Here is a 17,538-nt window from a genome sequence, read left to right as displayed (position 1 = left end):
TCTCATACCCCTAAGGATCTTGATTCTTTACCAAGTTGTTTAGAGAACAGTTTGCAAGACAACAAGTGGGAGAACCACTTGGAACATGGCCCTCAGCTTCCTCAACTGTAAAATGAAACTCAAGGGTACAAATGTGTATTAGAATCCTACAGATCATAGAGGCTTAGATTGTAATAAATGTAACAAATATTAGAGATGAAGTTTAATAAATTTTATTTGGAAAATGTAAGCAAAGTTTTCTTAATTCAGATAATAGAAAGTAGAGATTAACAAAATAATCTTGGTTGGTCACTGTTTAAGAATTCCTTTTTGAGATTAACTTTTACTGAAGTTTGACCTATTATCTTAGTAAACAAAACGACTTTAAGGGAGCAGGAGTTAATATACATAGTAGTACACAGTACGGTCTTCTGCCCTCAAAGAGCTTACAAACCAGTTGGGGAAAGAAGACAAATACAAACAAATTTTAAAAAGATTTAAGTAACAGTTGAAGATCACTGCCATCTGCCACATGGCACTATGTAGCTCACTGCTGAAGGGGTGGTTGAAATGCGTGGACTCTCAAAGATGGCAGGACTTAAGAGAACAACTTCAATTACCACTCTATGCAGGTAACAATTTCTAAATTTTTCTTTCAATCTGACCCTGGAGTTCCAGATACATTTTTAAATGCAATAAATACTTACTGAGTTTAAAGACACTATAGAATAAAAAGACGAGTAAGCCACAAATCCCAGAGTCATGTGTTCCGGGAAGCAGTACAAGTTACCCAGACTCCCTAAGCCTCAGTTTCATCATTTGAAAAACATGCATGATGATATATTTACTATCTCACAAGGGGTGAGGAGGTGGCAGCAACAACCATTTATTGCTTACTTTCCATTTACGGTGGCAGTAACCACCATTTATTGCTTACTTTCCATTAGAGAAGCACATTTAACTGTCAGACTTAACTGACACTGAGATTGGAAATAACTTGTCCAAGGTTACACAGCTAGTAAACAGCAGAGCTGGGACTCTACCACCAAAGCTCATGTTCTTAATCATCTGCTTTTAGTGTTCGCAGTGTTCATAATGGTGACTGTCACACAGTAGTTTCTCCATAAATAGTAGTCATTACTATTGAAGTTGTAGTCCAGTTCTATTCCTCATAATTCCCCAAACATTTACTCTCAACTTGAAGAAGACTTCACAGAGCAGACCCTTGCACTGGACTCTGCAGGACTTTCTAGGCAGAAAGGATAAACAGAATGGGCAGTCAAGGCAGGAACACACAAGTAAATGCCCAGAAGTACAAACATTCATGGAGCTTTAGGAAATGGCTCCTAAGCGGTTGTGGGACACAAGGTTCAGAGAGTCTTCTCGGACAAGACTGCTAAGGGTCCCGTCTACCAAGAGCTGGATGTTACTCTGTACTCACTGGAGAGCAACCAAAGAAAGGACCATCATGCTTAGGCTGATACTGAAGCAATTCTGGAAGACCCGAGAAAATGGAGGCAAAGACACTGTAATACTCCCCAGTGAGAGAAAACAAAGTCGTGAACTTGGGCAGCAGCAGCAGCAGCAGGGATGGCAAAGAGAGTCTGGACGTGTGAAATGCTCTTGGTCACCCCCAGGTCTAGCAGTCAACAAACCTGACAACTGCCTAGGTTTGCTGAGGATGGGGGAAGGCAAGGGAAGAGTTAAAGTTTGTTGTCACGTTTTTAGCCTGTTTGGAAAACATATATTAACTGAAATTTAAGTTTGTGGTACTTTTACTGATTGATTGGTTTGAGGAAGGGAAAAAGAGAGAACCATCGATTTATTGTTCTACTTATTTATGCATTCACTGACTGATTCTTTTATGTGCCCTGACTGGGGCTCGAACCCACAACCTTGGAGTATCGGGATGATACTCTAACCAACTGAGCTACCTGGCCAGGGCCAAGTTTGTGGTACTTTGAAAAAACAACAAATTCTATCAAGCAGACTGTGTAATTTTAGTCTTAATTTGGTCTAAAACTAAAGAAAAAGACCAGAGCTGGATTTATTCTAAGGAGTTATGTGAAACCATTACAGTGGCTAGCATAGCCCAGAGACCAAGTGCAGGGTAAGTGAAGAACACAGGACAATGCCATAAAGCACCTCCATTTAAGGGGCCAGGAGAGAAGGCAGCAAAGGAGAATGAGGAGGAAGAGGCATAACATATACAGAGTTCGGTATTATCCACGGTTTCAGTCATCCACTGGGAGTCTTGAAACATATGCCCCACGGATAAGGGGGGACTACTGTAAACACCACTGCAAACACTACACAGGAAAGCATCAGGCTACCTCCTATTCCATGCCTCAGCACATGATCCTTCTACTTAGCATTAACTCACCTGCATCTGGCCAACTCTTCCTTTACATTAAACCCACTGTAATCTCCTATAAACAAATTCTCAAATTCTGACACTTCAGTATCTCTCTACTATGTCCCCACTACCATAGCAGTTACACTGTATTCATACCTGTGTATCCCCAACAACTGAGACAAAGCAAGCATAAGATAAATCTATATAATAAAAGCCTAAGCGACCATTAAGGCAGAACGACCAGAACGACTGGTCGCTATGATGCGCACTGACCACTGGGGGCAGACACTCAATGCAGGAGCTTCCCCAGTTGGTCAGTGTGCTCCCACAGGGGGAGCACCGCTCAGCCAGAAGCCAGGCTCACATCTGGCTGGCAAGCACAGAGGTGGTAGCACTAAGTAGCAGCGAGCAGGCAGGCAGTAAGGAGCAAGGGGTCCTGGACTACGAGAGGGTGCAGGCCAGGCTGAGGGACCATCCCCCTACCCGTGCTCAAATTTCTTATACTGGGCCTCTAGTATAAGGATAAATTAAAGAAAAGGATAGGGTAGCACTGACTTAAAGAAGTTCAAGGGAGAGACAGCTATTGAACACTGGGAGACATGAGTCAGGATTCCATGCTCTGAAAGCAGTCACGGTAACCACACTCCAGATATTAGGGAAACCTGACAACCCTTCCACTCTGAGCTTTGCTGGCCCCAGAGGTCATGTCCCAAATATGGTGGCAAATCCCAAGAGTAATCTGAGCACAGAAAAGTCCCTTTTAGAGACCCCAAGATATTTACAGACCTGCCCAGGCTGGGTCTTGAAGGCAAGTCCTTCCTCTATGCCTGGTAGTCATAGCTGTACATCTTAGAGCAGTGGATCTCAACCTTCCTAATGCCACGACCCTTTAATACAGTTCCTCATGTTGTGGTGACCCCCAATTTCATTGTTACAAACTGAACATAATTAAAGCATAGTGATTAATCACAAAAACAGTATGTAATTATATATGTGTTTTCCGATGGTCTTAGGCGACCCCTGTGAAAGAGTCATTCGACCCCCAAAGGGGTCGCGACCCACAGGTTGAGAACCGCTGTCTTAGAGAGACCTAAGGAAGAGACCCAGGCTGTAAGCCAGAGTGTAGTTCTTGAGAATTAAATGCCTTAAGCAAAAAATTAAAACGATTAAAGAACCAAATGCTTTGGAGAATTAACATGCTAAAGAAAATATGACACGAAACTTAGTGTAAAGTGAATTCAAGTTGAATCTCAATACTACCATTATGCTGAATAAAGTTGTGATGTGAAATAAAGAATGGTTCCTACAATACCCTCAGGGACTCTAGTAACGGAGGTACTTAACCAAATTAATGACACTCCAGTTTGCACTACTAGATCTGGACCAGTTAAGGGCTAGTATCTTTCATCTCCTTTCTATGAAAGAATGGTAGAGAAAAACTCTATTGAGATATTCAGATAAAAGGATTAAAGAGCACTTCAACAGTTTCTATTATAAATGTGATTCCTGCCTTGAACTGCACTAGCTAGCAAAAGATGGTTCAGGCCCTGACCGGTTTGGCTCAGTGGATAGAGCGTCAGCCTGCAGATTGAAGGTACCAGATTCAATTCCAGTCAAGGGCATGTACCTTGGTTGTGGGCACATCCCCAGTAGGGGGTGTGCAGGAGGCAGCTGATGGATGTTTCTCTCTCATTGATGTTTCTACCTCTCTATCCCTTTCCCTTCCTCTCTGTAAAAAATTAATAAAATATATTAAAAAAAAAAAAAAGATGGTTCAGGTCTTGATGGTATATGGCAAGCAGCCACCTGGATCACCAGGCACTGAGGCCAATTAATTCCAATGGACTGCAATGGTTGGCTACCTCCTAAAGGAGCCAGGCCCCAGCCATAGTGAAAGAAGCCTGCATGCCCCCTCTAGTGATTGGTTTTAGAAAAACACTGCCTGTAGCTTTTGCTTTCGACAGTCATGAATAACTTATATTCATGTTAATCTGATCCAGGAATCAACCATTTAATTAAAAGTAGACATGAAAACTATTAAAGACTTTGCTTACTTTGGTTCAGTCATCAACTCAAATGGAGACTACAGCGTTGGTGGTATAGTGGTGAGCATAGCTGCCTTCCAAATGGAGACTACAGCCATGAAATCAAGAGAAGGTTGAAACTTGGAAGGGCAGCAATGGAAGAATTAGGAAAGGCTTCTTTCTGGTCAAGACTGCAGTGTAGATAAATGCTGTACTTGCCTTCTCCCATGATCACATCAAAATTACAATTAAACTACAGAACAACCATCATTGAGAACCACCTGAAGTCTAGCTGACCAGAAGTCCTATAACTAAGGATATAAAAAAGCAGCCATGCAAAGACTGGTAGAAAGCACAGAGACATGGAACAAGCAAGCTGGTCCCACACCTACCTGTGCAGTTAAAAATGGGGAAGGGCATCTCAGCTGTGGAGGTCCCCTTTGAAGAATGAGGAATCCCAGCTCCAAACCATGCCCTCCAGCCCAGGATTCCAGAGCCAGAAAGAGAAGTCCCCATAACTTCTGGCTGTGAAAACCAGCAGGGATTATGGCTGAGTGAGAGAGGGAGCTGCTGGAGTCCCAGGGGTTCCTCTTAAAGGGCCCACAGAGACTCACTTGCTCTGAGCTCCCGTGCTGGGACATCACCTCAAAAGGCAACATGAACATACAGGAATTGAATTGTCTGGTTTTGGGGTGCAGGCTGCCATAAAACTTTAGAATCATTCATCAAAGGATTTGTAAAAGGCACTTGAATTCTGCATATGGCTGTGAGATGAAGTCAATCAAAGGAGGTATTATAAATGGCACTGTTCATGTCAGCAACTGATTATATATGGCTATTAATACTTAAATTTGCCCAGCCGGTGTGGCACAGTGGTTGAGCATCCACCCAGGAACCAAGAGATCCTGGTTGGATTCCAGGTCAGGGCACATGCCTGGGCTGCAGGCTCAATCCCCAGAAGGGGACATGCAGGAGGCAGCCAATCAATGATGTTTTTCTAATTGATGCTTCTATCTCTTCATCCCTCTTCCTTCCTCTCTAAAAAAACACACACAAAAAAAACCCCACATATTTTTTAAAAATAAAAATAAAATGATCAACAGTTACATGTGGCTAGAAGCTACTGTGTAGGATAGGGCAGAGAAATATTGCCATTATCACAGAAAGTTCTACTGGACAGGACTGCTCTGTAGTCTCTATTGATAGTCAACAGAAGAACTGCAGATTGAAAGAAAATACTGTCACATGAGAAGACTCAGTCCAGTTGAAATTACCTGCAACCTCTGTAGTCTGAGATCTGTATCTTTGTGACAAAGTAAATCTAGAAGAAAGGTGATGCATCGTTTTCTTCCTCCCTGCTCCCTTCCCCAAGTCCTGATCCCCTCCTTGTGTTTCGATTATCCAAAGCTTTTTGTGTCAATGTGGTCACACATGCTCCAACTAAGAAATGAGAGTGATGAGCATACAAATTGTTTGGAAAACGTTAATAAAGTTTCCTTGAAAGAACCGAGTGCGCTCGGAGGTGGAAGGCGCCTTTGATTCCAGCGCTTCACCCACGCGCTGTGCCCTCTGTCGGCCCAAGACTGGAGAGACGTTTAAAGGAGGAGCCGAATCACCACGGGAGTCCGGCCTCTTGCTGTTGGATAACTCCCACCCTTCGGCACGGCCTGAGGAGGAGAAGCGGCGACGCGGAAAAGCAGGCATGGAGAGTAGAAAACTGATTTCTGCTACAGACATTCAATACTCTGGCAGTCTGCTGAACTCCTTGAATGAGCAACGTGGCCATGGACTCTTCTGTGATGTTACCGTTATTGTGGAAGACCGAAAATTCCGGGCCCACAGGAATATTCTTTCTGCTTCTAGTACTTATTTCCATCAGCTCTTCTCAGTTGCTGGGCAAGTTGTTGAACTAAGCTTTCTAAGAGCAGAGATCTTTGCAGAAATTCTCAATTATATCTATAGTTCTAAAATTGTTCGAGTTAGATCAGATTTACTTGACGAGTTAATAAAATCAGGGCAGTTGTTAGGAGTAAAGTTTATAGCAGAGCTTGGTGTCCCGTTGTCACAGGTTAAAAGCACCTCACATACAGCTCAGGATGGTAATTCAGAAACCTTACCTTCTGGTTCTAGTGACAGGAACCTTGAAGTACAAAAATCAAAAGACAAAACGCAAGATAATGGGGCAACTATAATGCCTATTATAACAGAGTCTTTTTCCTTATCTGCTGAAGATTATGAGACAAAAAAGATTATTGTTACTGATTCAGATGATGATGATGATGTTATTTTCTGCTCTGAGATTCTGCCTGCAAAGAAGACTTTGCCAAGGACCAGTGCAGTGGCACAGGCCCCGCCTAACTCAGGCTCTGTTGCTATTTCAGATGTTGCACCTTGTGCTAGCAATAACTCCCCTGCTTTAACAAATAACACACCTCCGCAGAAACTTCCTACTCCTGTGAACCAGGCAACTCTGAGCCAAACACAAGGAAGTGAAAAAGTGCTGGTATCTTCTACCCAGACACATCTGACTCCTAACATCATTTTGTTAAATCAGGCACCACATACTACGCCACCAAATGTCAGTCCTTCACTTCCAAATCATATGCCTCCTTCAATCAATTTACTTGTGCAGAATCAGCAGACACCAAACAGTACTGTTTTGAAAGGAAACAAGGCCAATGACAACGAGGAGGAGGAAATTATAGATGACGACGACACTATTAGCTCCAGTCCAGATTCGGCTGTCAGTAATACATCTTTGGTCCTACAGGCTGATACTCCCAAAAATGCCACTTTTGATGGATCACTGGTACAGAAGATGCAGATCTCTACACTTCTGCAAGAGCCACTTTCCAATTCTTTAAAAGTTTCAGATATAATTACTAGAAACACTAATGATCCAGGTTTAGACTCAAGACATCTAATGGAGGGTCAGAAGATCATTACTTTAGATACAGCTACTGAAATTGAAGGCTTATCAGCTGTTGGCAAGGTTTATGCAAATATTGGTGAAAATATTTATGACATAGTGATCCCTGTCAAAGATGACCCTGATGAAGGGGAGGCCAGACTTGAGAATGAGATACCAAAAACAATTAGCAGTGAGCCGGCCAACAAACGTATGAAAGTAAAATATGATGATCACTATGAGTTAATAGTAGATGGAAGGGTCTATTATATCTGTATTGTGTGCAAAAGGTCATATGCCTGTCTGACAAGCTTCCGGAGACATTTTAACATTCATTCTTGGAAAAAGAAGTATCCTTGCCGTTACTGTGAGAAGGTATTTCCTCTTGCAGAATATCGCACAAAGCATGAAATTCATCACACAGGGGAGCGAAGATATCAATGTTTGGTTTGTGGCAAATCTTTCATCAACTATCAATTTACGTCTTCACACATAAAGTCAGTTCATAGTCAAGTTCCTTCTGGAGACTCAAAGCTTTATCATTTACATCCATGCAGGTCTTTACAGATCAGACAATATGCATACCTCCCTGATAGGTCAGACACTGTGCCTATAATGAAGGATGATGGAATTGGGTATAAGGTTGATGCTGGGAAAAAACCTCCCATAGGGACCACATCCACTCCTCAGAACAAGCCAATGACCTGGGAAGATATTTTTATTCAGCAGGAAAATTATTCAATTTTTAAACAGAATGTAACAGATGGCAGTACTGAGTTTGAATTTATAATACCAGAATCTTATTGAACTCTTTTGAAATATCAAAGTTTTGGTTTGGATTAAGGGGCAGGGCTTTCAGAAGACCTATAAAACAAATTAAGAAATTTTATGTGACATGTCATCTGAAGGTAGTTTAGCTGGATTATTTGTTGATAATTTTTAGAAGCAAATTATTCTGAAAGTTTGTAGAGATTGAGAAGTCCCACCCCCAAGTATCTGTTTATATAGTTAGCTATCAGCTCATTTAAAAGGGGCAAAAAAAGCTTGGAGAGATAGTTTCCAGAACAGAATTTGAAGCAGTCTGAATGTTTTTTTAAAATAACTGGAGTTATTAGCATACCCTAGTATACCCTAAACATTCCCCTTCTATGTTAGCACTTTACTGCTCAATTCTCAATTTTCTTAATATTGAGACTATAAATGTGTGTTGTGTTTGTATATGGCATAAAAAATTAAACAAGAACTTCTGAAGTTGTTCTGGAAATTTTTGAAACAAGGTTCTGCGTGGTTGTGTGTTCTGCTAGTCCAAATGGATAGCAACCTCCTGCCTCCTTCCATGAAAATGGCCATGCAGTGAAGTCTCATCTGAAGAATTAGTTTTAGCTCATTAGATTTAAATCTTGCTTTTATTGCCATAGTGTGGAAAAGACTTTGGTGGCTGGGACTAGTGTATATACCTTTGCTATGTGGTCTCTGTGGTAAAAAAAAAAAAAATACTAATCTCTGTAATGCAGACAGGAGATGAAAAGTTCTGTTGCATTATTTTTTGAATTTTTGCTCTTACATGTTAGAGGCAGAGTGGAAGTGATTGGATATTGTCTTTTTGTTCATTATGATTAAAAATAGTCCCATGAAAATTTTCAAATTTTGAATCTGTAAGCCACCAAAATAAATCTTTAATTCTGTATGAATCTTTATACAGATAGGTTCCAGAAATGAGACTCCTACATATTTTGGGTAGGAGGCTACTGGCATATATTTTTCAATGTTCATATTACTTAGAATCTCTAATAGGAAGTTTTCATTTGAAATAGCTGAATCAGTGATCTAGTACTTATCAGCAGGACCTTTTACGTTTTTACCCTTTCGAAAATAAGTTCCATTCCATCTGCAAATTGCTGCAATGTTATAGCAATCAGAAACTATAAATGGAATGTAATATAGGCTTGTTGATCCCCATTTATCTTGAGACCAGTAAATACCACCTTTTTTCCTTTTTAAATGACACATTTTTAAACATTTAGAAAATAAAGTCAAAACTTATTGAAGTGCTAGAACTAAAAAGAAGCAGGTTGGAAAATATAGCCTAGCATTTATAACAAGATTAACTTGTTGAACTTCTTCTGTAAATGACTTTGCAAAGAAAAAATTTTGATACTAAAGAAGATTGTTGTGCATAGTTATTAGTCATGTGTAACTTTGCTTAAGTATTTCTTAATTCAACATAGATATTTTCTTTCTCCTTAACAATGTATTTTTAAAAATAGTCTATTTCTTGACTTCAAACTTAAATAAAGCTTTAATCATAAAAAAAAAGTTTCCTTGTCTATAAAAAAGAAAGAGAGAACCTGGTTGGGTGTGGCTCAGCAGTTGAGCGTCGACCCAGGAACCAGGAGGGCACCGGTTCAATTCCCGGTCGGAGCATATGCCCAGGTTGCAGGCTCGATCCCCAGTATGGGGCGTGCAAGAGGCAGCCAATCAATGATTCTCTCTCATCATTGATGTTTCTATCTCCCTCTCCTCTCCTCTCTGAAATCAATAAAAATATATATTTAAACAAAAAAAAGGGAGAGAGAGAGAACAGACCCTTAGGGACCTGTAGAACAATTATCAAAGTTCTAACAGTTGTACCTTTGGAGCTTGGAAAGAAAGGAGAATGAGATTAAAGCAGAATAAATATTTCAAGAAATAATGGACCTAGACTTCACAAATTTGGTAAGAAATAGAAATTTATCTACTTAAGAAGTTCAGCAAAAATAAAATTTAAAAAAAATCAAATTTCAGAAGACCAAAAACAAGAAAAAATATTAAAAGCAGCCTGAGGAAAACAACATATTACATATTTGCATGATTACAGATTACTCATCAGAAACCATGGCAGTCAGAAGCCACTTTATAACATCATTAAAGCACTGAAAGAAAGATCCTCAACACACTGAAATTATCCTTCAGCAATTAAAGAAAATAACAACATTCTTTGTTGAAAGAAAATTTGCAGCCATGTTCTAAAAGAAGTGCTAAAGGAAGTTCTTCAGGCTGAATGAAGTACATAGTAAAAAGTAAACATGAAACTTCAGGAATAAATGAAGAGCAAAAGAAATGGTAAAATTCTGGGGAAATATAAAAGACGATTTTTGTACTCTTAAATTCTTTGAAATATAGAAAGTAAATGTTAAAAAACCACTAAATACTATTTCAATGTATGAGCTACCCGGCCAGGGCTGAGATGATAAACTTAATATTCTATATATTTTACAACTGAAAACAAGACAAACTATACATACACACTCATACACACACATATATATACACACATTTGAAATATATTTGTCTTCGGAGTTCATTTGGAAAAGAGAGGCAAGAGGAAAAGTGCACTTAGTTTATTGATAGTTTATCAACTGTGCTGTGAGCCAAATGGTTCCTCCAAAAGAAAATTTTTTATTATCCTAAATGAAATGACAAACACTTTCGAAATGTATCAGCTCTGGTATTAATTCTAAAAGACTAAGGGTAGTTTTCTTCTCATGTAAAATCTTGATCTAATTCCTTTTTAATGTTTTTTAAATATATTTTTATTTATTTCAGAGAGGAAAGGAGAGGGAGAGAGAGAGAGATAGAAACATCATCGATCGGCTGCCTCCTGCACACCCCCAACTAGGAATCAAGCCCACAACCCGGCCATGTGCCTCAATCGGTAACTGAACTATGACCTCCTGGTTCATAGGTCGATGCTCAACCACTGAGCCACACCAGTCAGGCTTGATCTAATTATTATTATTTTTTAAATATATTTTTATTGATTTCAGAGAGGAAGGAAGAGGGAGAGATAGAAACATCAATGATGAGAGAGAATCATTGATCGCTGCCTCCTGCACGCCCCCTACTGGGGATTGAGCCCACAACCCAGGCATGTGCCCTTGACCGGGATGGAACCTGGGACCCTGGAACCCTTTAGTCCAAAGGCCAATGCTCTATCCACTGAGCCAAACCAGCTAGGGCCTAATTATTGTTTTTAAGTCCTACAAGCCTATCTTATTCAAGAAAGCCACCAAGAAAAATAACTGGGCACTAGAAGAGCAGACAGAATATTATCAAGCCATTTTTGCCCCAAGCCAAAAAACAAATGTCAAATGCCTTAATTGATAAATTTTATAGAAAGCAGTTTAATTTGTGAACCCCATTTTTCAATCAATTTGGTCTGAATACTAACAGGGGTAATGGGCCAGATCATAGAACTAGGACTCCAAAAAACTTTTTTGAGATTAAAAAACCCCCACTATGTTCTATTGCTGGCTCTAGAAGGATCCCTATATTGAATTCTCAGTTGTCTCATCTCCAATACCATAATACTACTTTAAAAGAGCATATTGAGGCCCTGACTGAATAGCTCAGTTGGTTAGGACGTCATCCCGATATGCCAAGGTTGCAGTTTTGATCTCTGGTCAGGGCACATATAAAAATCAACCAATGAGCCCTATCCAGTTGCTTGAAACCCAGCCCCAGTCAGGGCATGTCCAAGAGGCAACCAATTAATTTATCTCTCTCACATTGATGTTTCTCTCTGTCTCCCTCCCTTCCACCCTCTCTAGAAATCAATGGAAAAATATCCTCAGGTGAGGATTAACACACACACACACACACACACACACACACACACACACACTCACCCACACCCACACACACAAAAGAATCAACCAATGAACGCATAAATAAGTGGTACAATAAATCAATGTTTCTCTCTCAAATTTTTTAAAAAAAGAATACATTGCCCTAACTGGTTTGGCTCAGTGGACAGAGGGTCGGCCTGTGGAATGAAGGGTCCCAGGTTCAATTCCGGTCAAGGGCATGTAGCTTGGCTGTGGGCACATCCCCAGTAGGGGGTGTGCAGGAGGCAGCTGATGGATGTTTCTAACTCTCTATCCTTCTCCCTTCCTCTCTGTAAAAAATCAGTAAAATCAATAAATATATAAAAATAAAATAAAGAGAACACACTGAGTGTTAATTAGAATTCAAGGCCCAACTAAATATAAATACAGTTTCTGAGGGGGCTTTTGTAAGTTATTTTCATTGTGAGTCCTTCTTCCTCCTTAAGATAATTTTTACTTACTTGGTCAACTTGTGGCTTTTCATTGCTGTGAGAAATTCCCTGACAATCTCAGGACTCTGGTGACTGCATGGTGTTTTTGATATGTATTTTAATGTCTACAAAAAAAAAAGGAAAAAGCCAATCTGAATGAGAAATAATTTAGTATTCCACAATTCTGTTTCAAAAATCTTCTGTAAAACAAATGCCTTCAGGAGAGTCCATCTTCATATAATAGGAATTCCTCAAAAAGTAAACCAGTAGCTAAAACAGAAAGAATAATGAAATTTCAGAAGAAAACTTTTCTGATCCTAAAAAGAAGAAAAAATTTAATCTGTCAATTGCATTATATTTCAGACAATTTTTAAATACAGGAAACTCAAAGAATAAAATAAATAGCCAATAATCCATATGGATATAAATGACTGAATAAATAAATTGATGAGAAATATCAACCATTTCTTATACAAGAATTCTAACCATTAAACATAAAAGAAATGAGGTAAACAAATCACTATTAGGCAGCTCCACCATAGTAATAATTACTGCAGCAAAGACCCACCAACGAATGCTAAAATTAATAGGCAAAAGATTAAGGAGAGCCCTGGCCCATGTTGCTCAGTGGTTAGTGTGTCAGTCTGTGCACCAAAGGGTCTCAGGTTCGATGCCTGGTCAAAGGTACATACCTGGGTTGCAGGTTCAATCCCTGGCCCCTGTTGGGCTTACAAGAGGCAACCAATCAATGTGTGTCTCTCACATCAATGTTTCTCTCTCCCCCTCCCTCCTTCCCTTCCACTCTCTCTAAAAACCAATGGAAAAAATATCATCAGGTGAGGATTAACAACAACAACAAAAAGTGCAAACATCAGGTTAGTCACACACTCCTCCATAACAACAAATACTAATAGATCAAGTACTTTGTATAGAGACCTACAAAATAATAGTTGAACCCAAGAGCTCCATATTCAAATGAATTGTCATTCACATTAAGAACTCCCTCCTCGAAGCACACCCATCCATGCCTTTCTTCCCTCTCAGGCAAAACTCTAAGAGCCCCCATGAGATTTGCAACCAGTGTAGCAATGGGAAAGGGCAGCTGTCCTGAGCTAACTCCCTGACCCTGTCTCCAAGGCCTCTTTTTCTATGAATTTTCAGTGAGCCGAAGTAGCCCCACCTAGGCTTTCTCCTATTGCTTCTTCTATCCTGAGCCCTTCCTGTGTTTCACTATTCCCAGTTTTAATAAACATACTCTCAAAATAAAATATTTTTTAAAAACACACTAGAAATATATTCTCAGGTATAAAACATCTCAAAACATTTAGTCCCATCCTAACCGGTTTGGCTCAGTGGATAGAGCATCAGCCTGCGGACTGAAGGGTCCCAGGTTCGATTCTGGTCAAGGGCATGTACCTTGGTTGCGGGCACATCCCCAGTAGGGAGTGTGCAGGAGGCAGCTGATCGATGTTTCTCTCTCATCGATGTTTCTAACTCTCTATCCCTCTCCCTTCCTCTCTGTAAAAAATCAATCAAATATATTAAAAAAACAAAACAAAAAACATTTAGTCCCACAGAAAGTTTTCTTAAGGCACCCCGTACTAAAAGCAAGAACTTAAGGAGTGGCAATGAGCTTAAACTGCTTAAATGTGTAGTTAAAAGTACATAGTAGTTGCCTTTGCCAGTTTGGCTCAGTGGATAGAACGTCAGCCTGCGGACCAAAGGGTCCCAGGTTCCATTCTGGTCAAGGGCATGTACCTCGGTTGCAGGCTCCTCCCAGGCCCGGGCCCTGGTCAGGGTGTGTGTAGGAGGCAACCTATCCATGTGTTTCTCTCACATTGATGTTTCTGTCTTTCCCTTTCTCTTACACTCTCTCTCAAAATCAATGGAAAAATATCCACGGGTGAGGATTAAAAAAAAAAGTACTTAGTAGTTTTTTTTAAATTAGTTTATAAAAAAAATTGCCAACATGTATTTTTTTCTTCTTTGAAAGGTATGAACTAGCCCTAGCTGGTTTGGCTCACTGGATAGAGTGTCAGCCTGTGGACTCAAGGGTCCCAGGTTCGATTCCGGTCCAGGGCACATGCCCCGGTTACAGGCTCAATCCCCGGTGGGGGGGTGGGGGTGGGGGGGGGGGTGAGCAGGAGGCAGCCAATCAATGATTCTCTCTCATCATTGATGTTTCTAACTCCCTCTCCCTTCCTCTCCGAAATCAATAAAAAATATTTTTAAAAAAAGAAAGGTATGAACTATATAATGTAAAAGAACATGAATGAATGATAGGATTTTAAATACATGATTAAATGAACAAAAGTGAATAAGGAGGAATAGTGACAAAAGTGCTAAACTCCTTATTTTCCTTAAAAGGGATTATGATAAGCTTAATTCAAATTTCATATCTTTGAGAAGAAAAATTAAAGAAATTAAATCCTTTATAGACAAAATCAGAACTGGAAGGAAATAGCAAGAAAACAAATTAAAATGACAGATTCAAACATCACCGCCCTAGCCGGTTTGCTCAGTGGATACAGTGTTGGCCTGTGGACCAAAGGGTCCCAGGTTCGATTCCGGTCAAGGGCATGTACCTCAGTTGCATGTTCCTCCCCAGCCTGGGCAGTGGTCGGCGCTTGTACAGGAGGCAACCAATCGATGTGTTTCTTCTCTCACATCGATGTTTCTCTCTGTCTTTCCCTCTCTCTTCCACTCTCTAAAAATCAATGGAAAAATATCCTCAGGTGAGAATTAAAAAAAAAAAAAAATCAAACATCACCTATAACAAATACAATGGCTTAAACTTTCTTTTTTAAAGACAAAGCATAAGGCTGGGAGAGAATGTAGCAAAATGTCCACTAGATCAAGATTATGAATTACTTTTTCTGTCTTCTTTATACTTTTTGGTACATTCTAAATTTTCTAGAATAGTAAGTATTACTTTGTGTATAATAAAGAATTTGACATTGCCCAAATCTGGCCTTTGACCTCAGCTTCTGGGAGGTAATCTCCACTCTTTGGAATGTTATAGCTTATAGAAGTATCTTTGTCTCAGACCTTAAATCATATTGGATAGTCTCAACAATGTGACTTAGGATAGGAGCTTTGGGTGATACAGTATCACTCAGCCTAAAGGCTGAGATGAGCTACATGGGCAATTAATTATTTAATCATGCCTATGTAATAGAGCCCCAATAAAATCTTCAGACACTGAAGCTCAGCTGAGCTTCCCTGGTTTATTGGTACAATATTCTGTGCATACTGTCACTTAACCACATTAAGAGAACAACATTCTGTATTAGGTATTTCTCTTGGAATCTGCCTTACTTGCTTCTTCCCTTGACCAATTTTACTCTGCACCCTTTCCCTGTAATAAACAGTAACCTAGAATATGATAGCATTCAGTGAGTTGTGAATACTTCTAGACAATTACTGAATCTGAGGGTGGTCTTGGGATCCCTGAATTGAAATTGGTATTAAAAGTGAGCGCGGTCTTATAGACTATTCCTCTAATTTTATAGTTGGCTAACCCTTGCAATTGGCCAAACTCTTTGCACTTTTATAAACAGAATAACAACAGGATTATAGTACAACTATTCAAATCAGATAATAGGCAAACTTGATTTGGTGGCTAGTCATTAGAAGAATAAACAAACCCTCCTCAAAGACAGTTCAGGTAGACCCTCCAGAAGCCTAGGCTTACTTCATAGGTGATAGTATTCAAGTTCTGTTGTCCAGTACTGTGTTTATTCTTTCCACTCTCTTTACGCTGTTCTTTCAGATCAGTTAGTAACTGGAACACCTAGGAAGAGATATACAAAAGATTTTTAAATTAGAGTTTGAGAAATATATCTATTCCAAGGTCATTGATTTTGAAGATAAAATAGTACGCCCCAACTCTTACATTAGAGCAAATATGAATCCAAGAAATATGTGACCTTTTAAAAATATTTTTATCGGCCGGAGCTCCAGTGGAGCAATCGGTTAGCACGCGGTACTTATAAAAATATTTTTATCTAAGTCAAATAATTCAAATTCATTAGTTCACTTAAAATATTTCAAATGTTTCCTACCAATATATACCATACTTCTGATCTCAAAAATATTTTGAGTATTTAAAAGTAAATTTTACTAAAATAAATAATTTTTAAAAATATATTTTATTGATTTTTCACAGAGAGGAAGGGAGAGGGATAGAGAGCTAGAAACATCAATGAGAGAGAAACATCGATCAGCTGCCTCCTGCATACCCCCCACTGGGGATGTACCCGCAACCAAGGTATATTCCCTTGACCAGAATCGAACCTGGGACCCTTCAGTCCGCAGGCCGACGCTCTATCCACTGAGCCAAACCAGTTAGGGCTAAAATAAATAATTAAAAACAAAAACAAAAACAGATTCTAGCCCAGCCAGCGTGGCTCAGTGGTTGAGCGTCAACCTATGAACCAGGAGGTCACGGTTCAATTCCCAGTCAGGGCACTTGCCCTGGTTGCGGGCTTGATCCCCAGTGTGGGACATGCAGGAGGCAGCCAATCAATGATTCTCTCTCATCATTGATGTTTCTCTCTCGCGTTCCTTCTCCCTTCCTCTCTAAAATCAATTTTAAAAAAAATAAAAATAAAGTGGATCCTACCTCTCTAATATGAAAATCTAGTATAGTTTATTTTGGGCAAGTGCCAAAATATAGTTTACAAAAAAGGGGGGGAGAGGGGGCCCTGGCTGGTGTTGCTCGGTGGTTAGAGTGTGAGCCTGCACACTGAAGGGTCTTAAGTTGGATTTCTGGTCAAGGGCACGTGCCTGGGTTACAGATTTGATCCCTGGCCCCATGTGGGAGGCAACCAAATTGATGTGTCTCTCTCACGTCGCTGTTTTTCTCTCTTCCCTCTCCCTCTCTCCCTCCCTTCCTCTCTCCATCCCTCTGTCTTCTTCTCTCCCTGCCTTTTTCTCTCTCCCTCTCTCCCTCCCTCTGACTCTCTCCCTCTGTTTCTCTCTCTCTCTTCCTCTCTTCCTCCCTCCCTTCCTCCCATTCCACTCTTTGTAAAAATCAATGGAAAAAATATCCTCAGATGAGGATTAACAAAAAAAGGGGGGGGGCGGGGAGGGAAAAATGCTATAGGACTTAATAAGTAAACTTTCCCCATAAGGGGAAAAACAAGTGTATTAGTGTTAAGAAGGGTGTGGGGCGTATATCTCTCTCCTGTTT

General features: G+C 40.0%; 2 protein-coding genes and 1 long non-coding RNA gene across 7 annotated transcripts in view; 1 reads left to right on the top strand and 2 right to left on the bottom strand.

The window, feature by feature from the left end:
- Positions 1-17,538, bottom strand: part of CRCP (CGRP receptor component) — a 50,405-nt gene that overhangs the window by 21,687 nt on the left and 11,180 nt on the right. For 4 of the 5 annotated variants that reach the window (XR_002829113.1, XR_002829114.1, XM_023753444.1 and 1 more), the window contains exons 3-4: positions 16,039-16,137; positions 12,375-12,469 (exon numbers count right to left, since the gene is read on the bottom strand). Coding sequence is in view for 3 of the 5 variants with exons in the window: in XM_023753444.1 (XP_023609212.1) it covers positions 12,375-12,469; positions 16,039-16,137 (194 nt within the window). In the remaining 2 variants the exon portion in view is untranslated. Of the gene's footprint in view, positions 1-12,374; positions 12,470-16,038; positions 16,138-17,538 lie in introns of those variants that run through there. The other variant, XM_023753445.1, reaches the window with a different exon arrangement.
- On the bottom strand, positions 199-4,931 carry LOC111825887. The gene is made up of 2 exons (XR_002829115.1): positions 4,390-4,931; positions 199-1,228 (listed from the first exon to the last, which is right to left on the bottom strand). It is a non-coding gene; the product is annotated as an uncharacterized LOC111825887 (long non-coding RNA).
- LOC102425745 (transcriptional regulator Kaiso-like) lies at positions 5,937-9,570 on the top strand. Its single transcript, XM_006088215.3, has one exon. It carries the CDS (start codon positions 6,062-6,064, stop codon positions 8,072-8,074), a length of 2,013 nt encoding a protein of 670 aa, XP_006088277.1. The 5' UTR covers positions 5,937-6,061; the 3' UTR covers positions 8,075-9,570.

This window comes from Myotis lucifugus, unplaced genomic scaffold (genome assembly GCF_000147115.1).
Source record: "Myotis lucifugus unplaced genomic scaffold, Myoluc2.0 scaffold_45, whole genome shotgun sequence".
Taxonomy (NCBI): domain Eukaryota; kingdom Metazoa; phylum Chordata; class Mammalia; order Chiroptera; family Vespertilionidae; genus Myotis; species Myotis lucifugus.
Note: the sequence above shows the minus strand (reverse complement) of the source record. Positions and strands in the feature narration are given on the sequence as shown.